Below are 18181 nucleotides of genomic sequence, written 5' to 3'. Positions count from 1 at the left end.
CTGGCTTGCAATTATATGTACTATCAGAGCCAATACTGCTTCACGGGGGGGTGGGGAGACCCAAAAAACTAAAAACATTAAAAAAAAAAGGCCAGCCGTATTGTCATGTCGTTCGGTATTCGATATTGGTTTTCTGTTTTATCCTAGGAATCCTCAATTTGGCATCAGGAGTGGTGGATTTACTTCAGTGCTATTTCCCAGAATCTTTTGATCGCCTTCCAAGGGATTCTGGCCTGTTTGATGGTCCCAAACCAACTGTCCTGGAATCTTGTAGTGTAAGCGACTTGGCAATTTTGCTGCGTGGGAACAAGAGGAAAACTCAGCCCATTGAATTTGGAGCCCACCAGGTGAGCTTGCTGGGATCCTATGCTTTGAACTAAAAGGCAGCGTGCAATTGAGAAAAGGTTCGAGAGGTTAAATTATTCCACAAGGTAGAATTCAATAGCCTCTCTCCCAAAATGGGTCAGTCTCAGAGATGGGTGAGTGATTGTCAATTGTTATTAAGAGTCCCACTACCCCGGCTGACCAAGTTCATGCTGGCCACCTCTCTTTAAAAACATTACCTGCCTCCCATAGAAACAGACTGATCTCTCTTTACCAGATTTCTCTCCCTTCTCCCTTTTCTTTTTCCAGGTAATTCTTGTAGCTAATGAAATGGCAAAGGAGAAAATTCCAGAAGAGCTGGAGTTAGCGCTTGTGCTAACAGTTTATGAGGCCAAAGGCTTAGAATTTGATGACGTCCTCCTTTACAACTTTTTTACTGATTCTGAGGTATGCCATATTGATTTCTTTTCACACAACACGTGTGTATGTATGAGCTACGCTCCAGGAAAGAGAATTTGGAGCTGAGTAGAGGAGAGTTTGTTGCAGGTGCTTGTTTCTGTTTTGAAGCATCATCCATGTAGTGTGGGCCTCTGAGCATCTGAGGCGGGTTTTCGTCAATGGCTGTGGGTTGTTTCACAGTGTCATGGGCTGGTTCTCTCCGTGCCCTGCTCTTCCCTGCTCTCTTGTATTCATCTTCCCTGCTCTCTTGTATTCATCTTCCGAATGCCTGGGATGCACGTGCCAGCTTTCGGTTTTCACTAGCTGCTGTTATCCTTGACTCCCAAGGATGCTCAAGTTGGAGTGAGTTCTAAGGAGAGCCTTACAAATGAAGGCAAGGTTAGCAGTGTCCACCCCACGAGGACAGAACTGGGCAAGGTCGGTTCATAGAAAGAGACAACTTCGGGAAGACAAATGAGGCTTGGTTCCCACCCATTGGATCAGGTAACAATGCAGGGGGTGAGAACAGCTGCCCTGCCTGGGGGCTCCCTTCTGGCATGGCTTCATCACCACTGCTTGCTGCCCATGCAGACACTGGCAGCCGGAGTCCCTGGATTGACCCCCAGTGATCTATCTCTGTGCCAGCTCATTTCTTTGACTTGATGGTCAAAGCTCAGTACATGGTGGGTAGAGCCAACACCTCAAGACCATTGTCCTTGGTTTTTTAGCCACTTATTCCTCTTCGCTGCCGTCTTTTTTTGGGGGGGGAGGGTGGACTCAGGCTGCCTGCTGACTGTGCTGTGGAGTGTCCTTTGTAAACCCAGCTGGCCGCGCCCTGGTCCCTGCTGCAGACTTCCCACTGCACATGGTGTATGCTCGAAGGAGCTGCTTTTCACATCCAAGGCAAGAGCACTGTTAGCTTTGACTCTGTAAAATCTGCCCTAGTACTGACCCTTTACAAGGAGTCTTTATGTTTTTTTTCCCCTGATCTATTTTAAAACATCATGTTTGCCTTGATAATACCTACGACAGATATTGCTATGGGTACTTTATAGTTTGTAAAGTACTTTTTGAAGGCAGCGTTTCGTCTCACCCTTCACCAACCCTCTGAGGTTGTATGTGTTTTTATCGCCCTCATTCTATAGATAAGGCTGAGGGTCATGGAAATTAAGTAAATTGCCCACAGTCATAATGTAGGTGGGAGAGCCTAGAAACAAACTCAGATGCCTTGAGTTCTAAATTTCCACTGTACTCCTTTCCTTTTAAAGGTCTGCATGCCAATCAGCTTCCAGAACCTTCCACAATGAGTATATCATTGCCATACCTTAAGTACATTCCTTTTCTATTGACTTTTGCTTATAAAATCGGACGCACTCTCATTAACCCTGGAACCACTTTTAATGTCTGAGGACTAACTTTTTTTTCTCATAATACATTCACTGGTCATAGTTGGACCGAGGCTCTCCTAAAAGAGGAAGGGGTAAGACATTATTGTTCCTGTCCTTTATTAAGTGCCATTTGTATGCTTGTGCCAGTAAGAAGCTCAAGGAGCTCTGGACTTACGGATCTATAACTTGTGGTCACCTCTGTTTGTGAAAGAAAAATCCAATGATTCTGTCTCATCTTGATCCTAGAAATGGCAAAGGCCCAGATACCTTGACCCTATGCTCCTACCAGTGGCTCAGTGAATTGAATGAATGAAAACAATCTCAGAATGAATTTATTGGTAACGTCCACTTTATCCCATGTTCTGTAAGACTTCTAGAAAGCCTTCTGATATGGTGCTTCCCAGGGTACCAGGGAATGTAATTACACATCCCTGGTACAAAGCACACCCTCAGTTTATAATTTACAACTTCAAGACCCAAAAACGTCAGTCAGCAAATGATAGGAAATTCTTTAATTTAAAAGCAGAGGAGAGACAGGGATCACATAAGTCCCTGGTTGCCTGTGGCCTGGCTGGGGTTTTTTTCAGGGTGACTGGCTAGAGGCTGCAGGATAGTAATTGCTATTTGAGATGAGAGACCTGTGGAGAGCCCCCCCTCCATCCCTGGCCTCTTCTCCGCCCATTTATGTTTCTGTCGGTTGGGGGCGTGTGTGCGTACATAGGATATTTCTTATTGCCCTGGTTTGTGAGTCTTCTCTCTAGAGGATTTACAGTTACCTGCTCAACCCCATGGTCACTAGGTTCATCTTCTGAGATGGGGAAGGAACCAGGGAAAGTTACGCCAAGTCCTTCTCTTGTAGGATTTTGCCTCATTTGGGGAAAAGGCAGTCATTCTCCCAATCACTCCCAAACTGTCCTCCTGTGGGGACTTGGAAGAATGCTTGCCATTTATACTCTGTCCCAGTGAGGAGTCCTTTCCTTCTCATTCATGTGTGAATAGGATGGGAGAGACTTTGAAAACACCAACTTTTATGGGTTGCTTAACTTAGAAAGCAGGCCTGCTTTTTTTCCTTCACAGTGATTAATCCCAATAGCAGAGCTGGAAGACTTAAATGCTTCTTCCTTTATTGACAGAAGTGCTGCAGGCCTATATTCTTGTGTTTTCGTGGACAAATACATGTACTCACTCCTAAAAGGCTCTGCCTCGAAAGTCAAATGTTTTATTCATGGAAATAATCATAAGCCAGATGAGCAGCTTTGCTTCTCATTCAGCATTTTTAAAATATATTGTGCTTCACTAGCCCTCCCGAGGTCATTCAGTCTGTACCTCATGCTGTCTGTTAGAGGATCCTCTCAGATGCCAAGTACTTGTGTCTTTTGCCTGGCAAATAATTCAGCTTTGCAAAGAGGATAGTCATAATATGTCCTGAAGATGTTTGTTTGTTTGTTTGTTTGTTTGTTTTTAGTTTCCAACTACTTAAATGATTACAAGATTCGCATCTCTTTTAAGAACCTGTTGATTAATTTCATAATTGGTTAGTAGCATAACCATTCTTATTTAATAGATAGCATTTAAAGCTTTCAATCTACTATTTATATAGTTTAAGTTACAAAGTAATGTAAAGGAGGTAATGAACTATAGCCACTCCATCTTTTCATCCTGCTTGAAAAGATACATAGGTAGCAAGTAGCATCATTTTAAGAACAGAAAAGTAAGGCTAAGGAGAGTTACCTAACTACTCTCACGAGACACAGTACAGTGTGAAATCTGAAATTTCTTAGGAATTCTGGGCTCTAAATACTGCATGTAATCTGGGCACTTTAGCTTCATCAGGGTCTCCAAACCATGACCAGAGCCAGATCCAGCTCACTGCCTATGTTTATATGGCTTGTGGGCTAAGAATGGTTTCTTCATTTTAAATAGTTTTAAAAAATTAATAAGAAAGTAACATTCCATGGCACATGAAAATTTTCTTAAATTCAATTTTAATGTTGAAGAAGAACATTTTATTGGAACACATCAAGCCCGTTCATTTCCATGGTCACTATGGCTGCTTTTGCCCCACAACAGCAGAGTTGAGTAGTTGCAAGAGAGACCGTATGGCCCACAACGCCATAAATATTTATTATCTGACCCTTTAGAGAAAGAATTTGCCCACCCTTGGTCTATGCAGTCACCACGGTTTTGCGATTTGAGTTTAGGTAAAGGGAAAAATGGCTCAAAGAGCAACTATTTATCAAGCATAGTATTAGACACTTGACATCATCTCCTTGTAGTTTTTCAATAGACTCGGGTAGTTCTATCATCCCCATTTTACAGAGCAGGAAAATTCAACCTAGAAGAGACAAATAAATTGTCCAAGGTAACATAGCTAATAAGTGAAAGAGCTGAGATATGAATTTGTTCTGTCCGACTCAGAGTCTGCCTTATACAGTGTACCCCAGAGTGCCAGAATTTTGTTCCATCCTTGCCTGAATAATTTAGTTGGAGCATTCTGCCACATGTGTCTTAACAGCTGACCCTAAGTGGCATCTCTTAAACGTATTGCTTGTCAAACTTTTTTCAACAAGAACTTTCTGGTCCTTGAGCATTACTTCAGGAAGTGGTCACGTGTGCCTTCTCAGCTGATTTGATCATGTGTCTGGGGGAGTTTTCCCAGAAGTGTCCCTGATCCGTGCCTGTGCAATCTAAGGCCACTCTCCCGACTCTGAAGCCACAGGATGGGCCCCCTCCTCAAAGCTGGGGCTGAAGGCCTGGTTCCCATGCAAAAAAAAAGGGTAGCTCAATTCCCCATGAAGCTATGCGAGGCTGTGTGAACAGTTCAAAAGCATATTTCCTTGGTCTTTAATTTGTCATTGTCGTTCAGGCTTACAAGGAATGGAAGATCATTTCCTCATTTACACCTTCATCATCTGACTCCAGAGAGCAAAACCGGCCACTGATCGAAGTGCCCCTGGAGAAACCCAGCTCTTCTCAGGGTCGGTCTCTGCCGGTGAATCTGGAAATGTACAAGGTGATCTTCTGCCATTTGTCCACATGCTTATTTGACAGGGAGCCAGGAAACAGGCTTGGACGAGAAGATGAGGTTCAAGAGAGAGCCTTGCACTTGGCTGGTGTTCCTGCAGCAGCGGCACTGGGGAGTGGAGGACGGGCAGGGGAGCGGCAGGGATCTCCATGATTGCAGACTCCCTCGTCCCAGCAGGGAGCTGGGTGGGCTTCGTGAGTGGGGTACTTTCTGAAAGTGAAGGGGGTAGGTCATGCCTTCTGATCCCCATTGGAACTCGGGTCTGTTCAAAAGTTTTGAAGTTGCCGATGGGGAACCCGGAAGTGAAGCCCAGGACTACAGTTCGTGGAGACTGTTGTATAGCAGCCCTGACTGTTAAGGGACCCAGCTTCCTTTGCCCTCCGCATCTCTGCTCATAGGCCCTTTCCCAGTCACCAAGAAGTAGGCCAAAGCTCAGAAGTTCTACAGAGTTCTTGGGTGAGAGGGGTTGATGGGTCCACGAGAGAGTGAGGGTGACATCATAGAAAATTGAACCAGCAAAAACAAAAACTTTGGGAGAAACTGCTATCCTAGTTTTATGTCTCATACAAAATATGAAACAAATAAATGGAATAGCAGTTATCAAGTTATTTCTGTAAATGCCTCGAAGGCTCTGCAGAAATAGAAGCTAAATCAGAGCCACGCTTTGCGAACTTCTAGGTAGCCACAAAACTGTTGTCTTCTTGAAATGGGCATTATTTAATCAGATAGGTTCTCCCTGTGTCCTAGTCATAAGCCCCTTATATCCACAGTCCTCAGTTGTGGGGTTGGTCATAAGCAATTTATTACCAGTGATAGTTGTCATGGAAATACCTGACTGGTTTAACTTTTAAAAATCAGTTATAGTAATTGTGTAAGATATAACCATTGGGGTAAACTCAGTGGAAGGTACATGAGACCTCTTTGTATTATCTTTGTATCTTTCCATGAATCTATACTATTTCAAAATATAAAACTATAGCAGACTCAAAGGTGGTCCTGTACTAATGGTGTGCTCCCTGCTAGAGCTTCGCTTATCTGACTGTGGCCACAGTGAGCTCCTCATGTCCTCCTGGCCCGTTCTAGACTTGTCTACGATTTACTTTTTGTATTTTCCCCCAGTCAGAGTAAGCCCATGAAGCATGTCACCTTCTAGCTACAGACAAGAAGCTCATCGTCTTTGTCCTTAATCTTGCCTTTAGCTCCTCAACGGAGAGCTGAAGCAGCTATACACTGCCATCACACGGGCTCGGGTCAACCTCTGGATCTTCGACGAAAACCTAGAAAAGCGGGATCCTGCTTTTAAATATTTCATTGGAAGAAATTTTGTCCAAGTCGTGAAGACAGATGAAAATAAAGGTAAGATCTCATTAAAATAGTCCGGCCATTGGCTAGAAAGTGTGTTATCGCAACTGTTTTTATGACCAGGTATAAAGGTCATAGTTTTTTGCGAGCACTTTCTTTCCTTTTCATTTTTCTGAGAAATGAGAGTTCATATTTTTTGCTAAGGTGTGCTGGTAAGTGTCGTTGTTATGGAATTGGGAGGGTTAACTCTTTTGGGGAAGAGCTTTTATTTGTCCTTAAAAGCGAGGGTCATGGAAAGACCAGACAAGATGGCATAGAAACTAGATGCTGCAGACCTTCCTAAAATCTCTCAAAGGCTCACAAAACCCAAAGAAGCAGCGTCTGGCCTTAGCGTGCCCTGTACTTCTTGCTGAACAGCACTAGGTCCGGCACTAGTGACAACCAGCCTTGGTTTCTGGCTCGGCCTCTTGAGGCACCTGTAAACCCAGCACGAGTGGCAGTGATCTGCAGATTGCTTGGTGACTCTTACCAGGTAGCCCCAGAATTGCACAGGCTGAGGCTACGCTTGGCCAATAGCTGGACCCCTCCTAGGAGGCCCTTGGCCTGCTTTGACTGGCAATGGAGCCAGAGCACCACCTAGGGCTGTATCCGAGGAGGACACACCCGAGGGGCAGCCTGGGCAGGCACCAGAGCCCTGCTAAAGTGAATCCTGCTTCATCAGGTCAGCCGCTCACCGGCCGATCCTCACAGCTGACCAGCCTAAGGGTTACTTCCTCCCATCAAAGTGTGGACAGCAACCAAGGCTCAACTACATCAAGAAGGCATACACAATTCATGCAAGGGACACATCTCGAGCACCCAGCTGAGATCACCAGGGAAGATTGTGTCACTGGGCCCCACAGGACTCCTACTACATAAAGCCACTCTACTCAGACCAGAAACTTAGGAACCCTACCTAATACAGAGAAACAAACACAAGGAGGCAGCCAAAATGGGGAGACGAAGAAATATGCCCCACATGAAAGAACAAAACAAAGCTCTAGACAAGTGGAGATGAGTAGTCTACCGGACACTGAGTTCAAAACACTGGTTATAAGGATGCTCAATGAACTAGGGAAAGAGTAGATGAACTCAGTGAGAACTTTAACAAAGAGACAGAAAACGTAAAAATGGAGATGGAAAACATAAAAGGGAACCAGTCAGAAGTGGAGAATACAGTGTCTGAGATGAAGAGTACATTAGAGGAATCAACAGATTGGATAAAGTAGAGGATCGAATTAGCAACTTAGAGGATGGGGTAGCAGAGGACACCCAATCATAACAGCAACAAGAAACAGAATTTAAGAAAAAATGAGGATAGTTTAAGGGACAACATCAGGTGCAACAACATTTTCATCGTAGGGGTACCGGAAGGAGAAGAGAGAGAGCAAGGAACTGAAAACCTATTTCAAGAAATAATGACTGAAAAATTCCCTAACCTGGTGAAGGAAATAGACATACGAGCCCAGGAAGTGCAGAGTTCCAAACAAGGTGAACCCAAAGGGGCCCACACCAAAACACATCATAATTAAAAGCCAAAGGTTAAAGACAGAGAATCTTAAAAGCATCAAGAGAAAAGCAATTAGTTACCTACAAGGGAGCTCCCATAAGACTGGCAGCTGATTTCTCAACAGAAACTGCAAGCCAGAAGGGTGTGGCACAAAATATTCAAAGTGATGAAAAGCCAGGACCTAGAATCAAGATTGCTTTTACCCAACAAAGCTATCATTCAGAACCGAAGGACAGATAAAGAGCTTCCCAGATAAGATAAAGCTAAGAGTTCATCACAACCAAGCCAGTATTACAGGAAATGTTGGCGGGACTTCTTTCAGAAGAAGAAAAAACATGTATCAAAAATATGAATAAAGAATGGCAATAACTGCATATCTATCCACAAGTACTTCAAATGAAAAAGAATTAAATGCTCCAATCAAAAGATAGGGTGGCCGAATGGATAAGAAAACAAGACCCTTACAGATGCTGCCTACAAGAGACTCACTTCAGATGAAAAGACACACACAGACTAGAAGTGAAGGATGGAAAAAGAGAGAAGTGAGCCAGTTAGAGAAAGATATGAGCGCAAGAGTGTTCAGCACAGCCTTGTTTGTAATTACAAGAAAGTAAAAATGACCTAAGCATCCACCAATGCAAAACTGTTTACAGTGGCTCCTGATGGCGTGAGGGTTGTTGAGGAGAAACGAATACCTTTTACCCTTCACCTGTATATCTTTTTGTGCTGTTTGTAGTGTTTCTCAAAAATACACATTGTCCTGTATTGTTTTCATAACTTAAAAAGATTAGCTAATTAGAAAACGGAGTGCATGTCTCCTGGTAGGATATCTAGGGGAGAAAGAATCAGCCCTTCATAAGGAGAAAACCATTGTCTTTTTCTAGTGGGTTAGCTGTTGAGTTGGCTCCTCCAGGCCTTGGTTAATTTTCTCCGAGGATGGGGAAAAACGCAGGGCCTGGCTGCTGTGCGGAGGTGTCTGCGCGTTTCCCGAGCACGTTTCCGCCAGTTACATGGAGGCTGTTTCCGGTTACAGCCAATAGTTCAGCTGGGAACCAGGATTAGCAGTTCCGTTCCTGGGCCCTGACCGTTGTGGTGTAATGGGAAAAGTCGAAGGCTTGGGGTTCACCTGGCTTCTTATTAGAACTCTGCACCTGTGCCGCCACACGACCTTGTTCAGGTCCCACTTTCTCTCCCTGGGCCTGGCTTCACATCCTCAACTAAAAGGAAAATGAGCGGGTTGGCCGACTGTGGTCATTTTTAATCTTTCCTGCACTCCTTTTATTCTCAAACTGTTTTCTGGCACCCGTTATATGAGATCATCAAAATAGGCATGGTTTTAACTTAAAGATTCAAAACGTCTTCATAGCACTAAGAATACAAGAAAAAGCACAGTCTCGATTGTGTTATAGGTCGTACATGGTAAAGTCTTTGAGAACGTCTGCTCCCACTGTGCAAGGGAGCTTGGGATGAGAGAAGTGACTGTGTGGTATGGGTTTCTCCAACATGGCGCTGGCATGGCTCGCTAGCCCTATGCGGAGACGCCGCGGGGCCTTGCTGTGGGGATCAAATGTTACCAGGGCACTAGTAGGGCACAAGGAGTCAGAACAAGATGCCGAGAAGTCATCTTTGCAGATGGTGCTGTCGGGCTCGGCAGAGGGCCCTCAGGGAGGGGTCAGGCTGCAAGCCCTAGGGTGTGTTTTTGCACCTTCTAAACAAAGCTGGAATGTCTGTCATGCCTCCCGGTTAACATCCATTGGCCTGGGTATCTCAGACCTTTTCAGCTCAGATTTGGCTGTCAGCCCACGGGCTAGTGAGGATAACAGCCTTATCTAGCTGCAGGGGGTTGCAATAGTCTCTGTCCACCACCGGGAGTGTCAGATTGCTCATTATGATGAGGGCAAAGCCTGCACCTTTGGAAATACTGTAAAACTCTGTCGTCTTATCCTTTGCTAAGGCCCCCACAGAAGACCTACATGGCTTTGGATTTTCAAGGAGGAATTAGAAATTTCTATCTGTCTCCTAATTCATAGCCATAGAAAAGGAAGGCAGAGCAAAATTGAAAAACAAAACAGTATCCTCGTTTATTTCCCGCCACCCCCCACACACGCACATATACACATCCTCCTTCAAAAACCCACAAAAGCCTGACCTGGAATATATCATAAAATGAATGCTAGGAAAACAATACAGGCGTATGTGTTTGCTGGGGCTGTCATAACAAAATACCACAGACCGTGTGGCCTACACAACAGAAATTAATTTTCTTACAGTTCTGAAGGCTGGAAGTCCAAGATCAAGCTGTAGCAGGTTCATTTTCTTCTGAGGTCTTTCTTCTTAGCTTCTAGGTAGCCTTTTCTCTGTGCAGGCCCCTGCTGTATGTGTGTGTGTGTGTGTGTGCGCGCGCGCGCGCGTGCGCGCGTGCGTGTCTTCTTATAAGGACGCCAGTCAGATTGGATCAGGGCCCAACACGACAGCCTCTTTTTAACTTAATCCCCTCTTTGAAGGGGATTAAATACAGTCACATTCCAGGTTATTGGGGTTTAGGGCTTCACATAGGAATTTTCTGGCGGGGGACAAAATTCAACCCATAACAACAGGCTTAAGTGGACAAATGCCTAGAGAAGCAAATTAACTTTCTCTTTTTCGTTTTAGACTTTGACGACAGCATGTTTGTTAGGACCTCGACCCCTGAGGAATGGATCGCACAAGGGGAATACTATGCCAAACACCAGTGCTGGAAGGTAGGGGGCCTGGTGGGACCCAGCGGGAGTCTTTGCGACTGGCGGCCTCGTCAGGCCTCACGGTTTCTCACCGGGACAGGGGAGGATAATGGCGCTTGTGCTGTTTCTGCTGAAACATCACGTCACCCCTCGATGAGGAGAGTGCCCTGTCCTGCTCCTTCCCCGATGCAGCCGGTGACAACCCTTCATTTTGGCCACATGCCAGCATGTGCGGATAGGAAAACAGAAGGTCGTGGCCTTGGCCTCACCGAGGAACACGTCTGTTTATTTTCTGTCCCTTTTGTATTCTAAGCTTAAAGGCTGTGGCTGTAATCATATGGCATTTTAAAACAGTAACAGATTGGTCCTTTCGTTTGCTTTTCGAATTGATCAGACGTAGGCTTCACTGCCAATTTGAATCCTGTGGGCACAGGTTAAACTTTATCACTAGACCAAGCTGACTGATTTCTAGCCACAGGCCATACGAGTGAGCCTGGGCAGTCTTCTTCCAGGAAATGTTATCACTGTCAGTCTTCTGGAAATGCTGGAAATGGCATAAAGAGCCCCATCCCTGTCCCCGCCTTCAGCATCCCTGCGCATCACAGGGTCTCAGCTGGGGCACCATGGCACCATGACCTCTTCTGTGAGGTCATGGTAATGATGTCTTCGCCTGCACGTCATAAACACCTGCAGCTCGACAAAGTCAGCATGGACCCAGACTCATTCGCTCTCTTCCCTGTGTCATCTGCAGCTTGTCAGAGATGCCCCCCATGTGGTTGCATGATGGCTTTGGTGGTGCCAAGCACCTCATTTCGCTCAGCAGCGTCACGAGCAGGACGAAAGGGCGGGCACTTTATTCTCATTTCTATATATACTCCTTTTATTTTTTTAATCAAGAAGTCTCCAGTGGACGTCTCCTTACATCTCATTGGTCGGTACTAGGTCACATGACCCTGGCTGTCGGAGAGTCTGGGAGAGCAAGCCCACCTGGCAATTATGGTCCTTTTGGGGAGTTCGTCCCTACCATCAGGCAGGAAAGGGAAGAATGAGCGCCGTGGGTAACTGACCGGCCGCGTCTACCAGCACAGGCACGACCGCACAGAAATGCACATTTCCCTAAGGTTCGACTCTCCCAGACACCTGGAATGCCCCGTGCTTGCAGGCGCAGGCAGGCAGTGCGTCCTGAGAGAATACATGGAGCTACATTTTGGGCAGAGAACTTTCTTTTCCTTTCCATGCCTCCATGCCGATGTTAGGCTTTGGCCTAACTCCTCAAACATTACAGGAAAAGTGTCTGCAGTTTCTCTTGCTACTTCTGAACAAATGTCCTGAGACAGTGATTTTTTGAAGGGCTTGTCCTGCTGCTTTAATAATCTTGCTTTTCATAGAGTTGGACCCAAGCGAAGGTACTGGCAAGTGATGAATGCAATGAAATGGCAAGTCAGAAGTTACTGGAAGCCACTGTTGGAGGTGTCTTCTGTCTGAAATGCCTGGGAGAAAGAATCCCCAGAGTTTTGTTTTTCTAAATTCTTAGGAGAACTTTGTCTCCTGTGGCAGGGAAAATGGTTTTAAGTCTACAGCCAGTAACTCATATCTGGGCTTTACCAGTTACCTTTTTCGGCAAAACAACCCCCAAATTTAGTGGCTTACATCAAATCACTTATGTAGCTCACAGTTCTGTGGGTCGGCAAAGCTGAGTTCAGCTGCGTAGTTCTAGTCTCAGCTCAGGGACTCACGTGTCTGAGCTCCACTACCAGTCAGCAAGCAGCTTGCTTCCGGGCATTGGCTGGCTCTTGGCTCGGGTGATGGGGGTGAATGGGGTGCCCGGATCGCGTGCCTTTCGTTCTCCATCAGGCAAGCCTGGGTTTGTTCTCTCGACGCCTGAGCAGGGTTCTAAGAAAGTAGCAGAAGCACACAAGGCCTCTCGAGGCCTGGCCTTGGAGCTTGTCCACTGTTGCTTCTGCTATATCCTGTTGGCCAAAGCAAGTCTCAGCTCAGATGGGGAGGGAGGGGAAATAGGCAGCACTGTCTGTGGGAGAAGCTGCAGGGTCGTATGGTAAAGGCGCGCGGACAGATGCAGGGGTGCGTGGAGGACTGCGGCCACCCTCGAATCAGTCCTGAGGGGTGAGAAAACAGTGTGCACTGTTGTGTGTTTGCGGGTGTCTGGAAAGCATTTTCAAAATATGTAGTATTTAGCTGGAGAAGACAGAGCTCCAAAACTTTATTTACTGCTCTTCCTTGTTATAACTGCAAATATATATATATATATATATATATATATATATATATATATATATATAACACTTTGCTATTACTATAAAACCAAGAATTTTATTTTTTTAGAGGGGGGGTAGGGAGGGAAGGGAGGGGTAATGTGGGCAGCAGGCATGGGTATGAATCGGAAAACTATATAGTCTTTCTCTTTATGGTTTTCCGAACACTGTTAGCTCTAGCCGCACATGTTGCCCATGGATTGATTGCCAGTTCTTTATCCCTTTAAAAATAACTTTTGAACGTTCGAATCTAAAACCTTTTGCGGGAGCTGGGACAGATGAGAATGTTATAAAAAGCCTCCTCCTTGCCTGACTTTATTCCACGAAGGGACTTCAGGACTGAGGTGGTCTTTGAGCTTTTTGGCTGCACGTCAATAAATGTTTCAGAGCCACCATACAAATGGCAACCGCTTGAGATTCGTTCGTTCAACAGATTTCCGTTGAGCCAAGCGTTGAGTTTAGGTCATGGGGATGTGATGGCAAGCAAGACAGGCATACAGAAGAGCTCACAGTTCTGTGTGACATCTGTGGCAGATGTCCCAGATGAGAGGCCAGCTGCCCCCAGAACTGCCTTTCCTGGACAGGGAGGCTAAGGGCAGCTGCTTTAAGTGAGGAAGACCTACGCTGATACCTATGGATGAATGACGTTAACCAGGCAGAGAAGGGATGGAGGAGCATTTCGAGCAGAGGGAGCAGTGAGTGCCAAGGTCCTGTGACGAGAGGCGGGTGTGGCACAGCTCATGGGAACGAAAGATGGCCCATGGGCTGGGGAGGCTGCCGCAGAGGGCCAGGCGGGGAGCAATGCTGCCCCGTCCTTGTGATCAGCAGGCGCCACTTAGTGCTTCCCTTTCCCGCACTGAGCCGCAGCCTCCACGTGCTGGGCCGACGGAACTTCCCGCCCCTGTCTCCTGTGCCGGGAGACGTGGTGTCGGCATTCCTGTTTGAGAAAAGCATCGTTCCGCTGACAGGGATCGGGGTGCAGGCTGACTCCCCTCCGACACGTGTGCCCACGTTCTTTTTGGTTCACACGGATCTGCGTGTCCCAAGGATCTGGTCGGCCGGTTGTCTTCTGGGATGTGTTGCGACACCATTTCTACCCCTAGTAGGTGCCTGGTGGCTGTCGCACCAACACTGCCAGTCAGCTGTGTAGTTACCACCTGGAGGGGACCTATGTGGAGCCCAGGAAAGCGACGGGGCGACTTTGGGCCAGTCACTCTCGTGTCTCTGACCCGAGGTTACCATCATACACAGTGAGAAGGAAGAAACTTCTCACACGTGCTTCGGAGAGTTAACTGGGGGTGTTCTCAGGGTGGCCTGTAAAGCATGTGTTATGTACCTTTTGCATGGCTTCTGGGCACTTCCAGAAGGAACCTGTGAGTGCGAAATGTCAGTGGTGACGCCACCAGGCTTTGTCCTCGGAGGGCGTTTCCTTTGGCTTCGCAGCCCCTTCCTGCCCCTGCCTCTCACGTGGGGCTGGGGCGAGGCTCGGCGCTTTGTCGGCGCGAACGCGAGATGCATGCTCTCACTCTCGTTCTGCACGTCTCCTCTGTTTCGCCTTTTCCAGGTTGCCGCCAAGTGTTACCAAAAAGGGGGCGCGTTTGAGAAGGAGAAGCTGGCGCTGGCCCACGACGCTGCCCTGAACATGACGTCCAAGAAAGTCAGCCCCAAGTAAGAGTCCCGGGCCTTTTCAGGGTTGCTCCGAAGGGATCAGAGGGTGTCTTGGTGTTCGGTCAACACCCTGTTCTGTTTCCGCCTCCCAGGGAGAAGCAGGTGGAGTACTTGAAACTGGCGAAGACCTATTTGGAATGCAAGGAGCCAAAGCTGTCCCTGAAGTGTCTAAGCTGTGCCAAGGAGTTCCAGCTCTCCGGCCAGCTGAGCGAGAAGCTGGGGAAGGTACGGCCGGCCCGGGGCTGCTTCCAGGAGAGCTGAGCTGCCCTCGGGAGATTGAGGACAGGGCCAGCTCAGGAGGGCCCCAGTCCTCCCAAGAAGAGGCTGGCCCTGTTAACTCGAGCGTAGCCCTTCTTTCTCCACCTGCTCAAGTGTTAAGATAGCTCCAAAGGTGTGTGTGTGTGTGTGTGTGTGTGTGTGTGTGTGAGCATGTGCGCGCGCACACGTGTTCATGTCCATGAGCATGTTTCAGACCCGACATTAACTATGGAGGAGCCAAACGTTCAAGTCAAAGGGGAGGTGGGCTTTAGAACATTCCTGTCTTCTCTCTCTCCGTGTTCACCGTCCGGTGTCTGCCTGCATGAATGGCTTCGCATCCTACATACCTGTTTTTTCCGTGTGCCCAGTAATTTGTTCAAGATCTGCACTGACCACTGTGGCGGCCACTAACCACATGTGGCTATTCAATCTAACTTTTAAGTTAATGAAAATGTGATGAAATTAAAAATTCAGTTCCTTAGTCTCACTAGCCACATTTCTAGTGCTCACCGTTCCAGAACATTTTCATTGTTGCAGAAAGCTCTGCTGGACAGAGCTGTCAGTCAGCGGGCTGGGGGGCCACACACAGCCACTGGCCTGCAGCACGTTAACAGAAGATGAAAGTCAGCAGTGAGGAACTTTTTATAGCAATTTGGCACTGCAGTGACATCCCAGTGGTGACAGTTTTCTTAGTGACTTATTTTTTTATGGAGCTGTAACTGACATATAACACTGTATTTGAGATAAATCTATATGGAGAGATGATCACCACAATAAGTTAATAATCCATCACCGCACATAGTTTTTTAGGATTTACTGTCTTAGCAGCTTTCAGATCTACAATTCGGCATCGTTAACAGTCGCCATGCTGCATGAATCGGCTGTGGTGCCCTGGACGTGTAAAACCGTCTGGTCCTTCACCACGGGTAGTCTGAGAAGCTGTGCTCCGGGGAGCCCAGCTGCCTGCTGCATTCACCCCCGTGGGCTTTGGGTTTCGCATCTGTATGTGAAATGCGGTAACTGCTGATCCTCAGAGCACCCAGGCACCTGGTGGCGGTGAGACCTACTGGGACGTTCAAGTGTGGCCCTGATGCTGCCTGGCCTGCCCCAGGATGGGAGAGATCGGGATGGAATAGGGATTTTAGTGTGGGTGGAAGTTTGGGTCCTGAGATTCCAGGAACTAGAGTCGTTTCTAGCCTCTCCATGCTTCTTGGCACCCACCATCCTAATCTCCAGTGCCGCCACCTGGACCCCAACCGGTGACAACTACAGGGGACAGACCTAAACCTGTCACTTTTCCCTTTTTGCCTACGAGCGCCTGTCGTGACTGAGCCAGAGACCCTTCCTTATTGCTCACCTTGCCTCCCCCCAGCCTGCCGAGCTCTGCTTCTAAAAGTGGAGCTTCTGGTGAGGGGGCAGGAGGCTGTAAGCACAGCCCACATTCCCTTCTCCAGGACTTCAGTGCCTCCAAAATGTGGAGGCCGCCCTGCTTCTAGAGCTTTTCCTCTTCCACTTCCACAGGCCCGACCACTGGTGGCAGCTGCTTCTACCTTATTCCATCAGTGCATTCTGGTAGCTACAAGCCCCAACCGGTGAAGAGTCTGGTCCACCCGCCTCCCCTCTCCCCCTGCACCCCACCCCCCTATTTTTTGCTCAGGCCCACCCCTGGGAAGGATGTTCAACCCTCAGCCAGCCTTGGCCCTCTTGTGGTCATCCTACCAAAGTACCGGCTTGACCCAAATTGGCCAGCTTGTTAACAGCCTTTGTCAAAATTCTTAAGCCAAATCAATCCCCAAATGTGTGCTACCCCTGGGAAGAAATGCTTGTGAGGGGGCCGTGGGAGTATAAGATTTCCTTTCAGGGATTCCTCTGCCTGGCCTGCTTCCTGCCTCTCTCCAGAGAGCAATGTTGGCATCCCTGGAAACCTCTCAAGGTCCTTGCCCTGGGTGGCAGTGGGGACCTCCTTGTGGAGCAGGGAGCTGCCTTTTAGAGCCACCCCCTCTTGTCTCTCTAATTGGGCACATACATGGCATCTAATAGGGCCTTCAGTAACCCTGGGGGAATTTTCTTCTGAATAATCAGCATTGTCAAGGAAAGGAAAGGAGACAGGGTGGTTAAATGTACTGGTTTGGGGCTTCGTTGATGTGACAAGATGGGTCTGGGAGCTCCGCAGTCTGTGAGGTCTCTGGACATAGAAGAACCTCACACCTCAGTCTTGTGTATAATTTGGCCCCTCATGTAGCTTGTCTCCTTCAATAAAACCCAGCTAAGATTTATTCGAGGGCTGGGCATATGTATTTGGTTTTGTTTCATGTTTTCTCTTTGGATCTCAGGTGCAGCAAATAGAATTGAATATTGTTAAATATTCAACAAATACATGGACCCCTTCCTGTGTGCCAGGCACTGTGGGGGCTCCGTGACCAGCAGGCAACAAAGCAAGGGCCTCCGCCTCTGCAGAGCTTCCCTTTCTAGGGCGAGAGAGAGAGAGAGATGACAGATAAGCCAGTAGTATGTAAGATATCAGTGGCGATGAGGGCTAGGTGAGAAGCGAGAGGGTGTCAGGTGGTGCTGTTTTAGACAGGGGTTGATCAGGGAGCTCACTTTGAGCAGAGATTACGAGAACAGTTATCGGAGAGCAGGGCGGGCCACGGATCCCCGCGGGCAGAAGCCTCTGCAGCACCTTTTATCCGGGACACAAAGTGAGAGCATGGGGGAGAGTTTTTGAAGAACAGCAAGGAAGCCATTTAGCCAGGGCAGACCAAAGCTGGGTAGAAATGGCAAAATGAGCAAGGGAGGGTGGCAGGAACGAAGCCTCGCAGTCCAGGGTGGTGACCGGATGTCGTTCAAGGGTGGCGAGGAGCCGGTCGAGAAGTGACATGAAGCTCACTATTTGGATGCTCTGTGGAGAGGTCAGTAGGGAGCAAGAACAGAAGCGGAAGGGTCAGTTAGGAGAGTCTGGCGGTAGCTCAGGCTGGGACGTGTGTCTTGGGTTGCCACCTGGCGGTGGAGGAGGTGGGAAGGGCTGGCGTCTGGGACGTGCTGGGAGAGCCCGACAGACAGGCTTAGCTGATGGGCCGGGCGGGAAGTGTGGGAGGGAGAGGAGTGGAACATGCGCTCCTGTTCACGGCACGCCCGCCGTTGGTGGGCCCCAGGCCACGCCCATTGCGTTTCATTTCGTTCATCCTCTTTCTCTTCAAAGCCAGTCTCCATTCCCCCATGCTCTTCTCACTGGCATT

At 47.8% G+C, this 18181-nt stretch overlaps 1 protein-coding gene across 3 annotated transcripts in view; it reads left to right on the top strand.

The window, feature by feature from the left end:
* TRANK1 (tetratricopeptide repeat and ankyrin repeat containing 1) overlaps nucleotides 1–18181 on the top strand; it is a 69699-nt gene that overhangs the window by 43308 nt on the left and 8210 nt on the right. For all 3 annotated transcript variants that reach the window (XM_036218914.1, XM_016124010.2, XM_036218915.1), the window contains 7 exons: nucleotides 148–347; nucleotides 634–771; nucleotides 5017–5163; nucleotides 6375–6531; nucleotides 10679–10767; nucleotides 14584–14687; nucleotides 14780–14912. In XM_036218914.1, coding sequence (XP_036074807.1) covers nucleotides 148–347; nucleotides 634–771; nucleotides 5017–5163; nucleotides 6375–6531; nucleotides 10679–10767; nucleotides 14584–14687; nucleotides 14780–14912 — 968 coding nt within the window. The remainder of the gene's footprint in view (nucleotides 1–147; nucleotides 348–633; nucleotides 772–5016; nucleotides 5164–6374; nucleotides 6532–10678; nucleotides 10768–14583; nucleotides 14688–14779; nucleotides 14913–18181) is intronic.

This window comes from Rousettus aegyptiacus, unplaced genomic scaffold (genome assembly GCF_014176215.1).
Source record: "Rousettus aegyptiacus isolate mRouAeg1 unplaced genomic scaffold, mRouAeg1.p scaffold_m13_p_4, whole genome shotgun sequence".
In the NCBI taxonomy this organism is placed as follows: Eukaryota; Metazoa; Chordata; class Mammalia; order Chiroptera; family Pteropodidae; genus Rousettus; species Rousettus aegyptiacus.
This window is presented reverse-complemented; position numbering and strand designations above follow the sequence as displayed.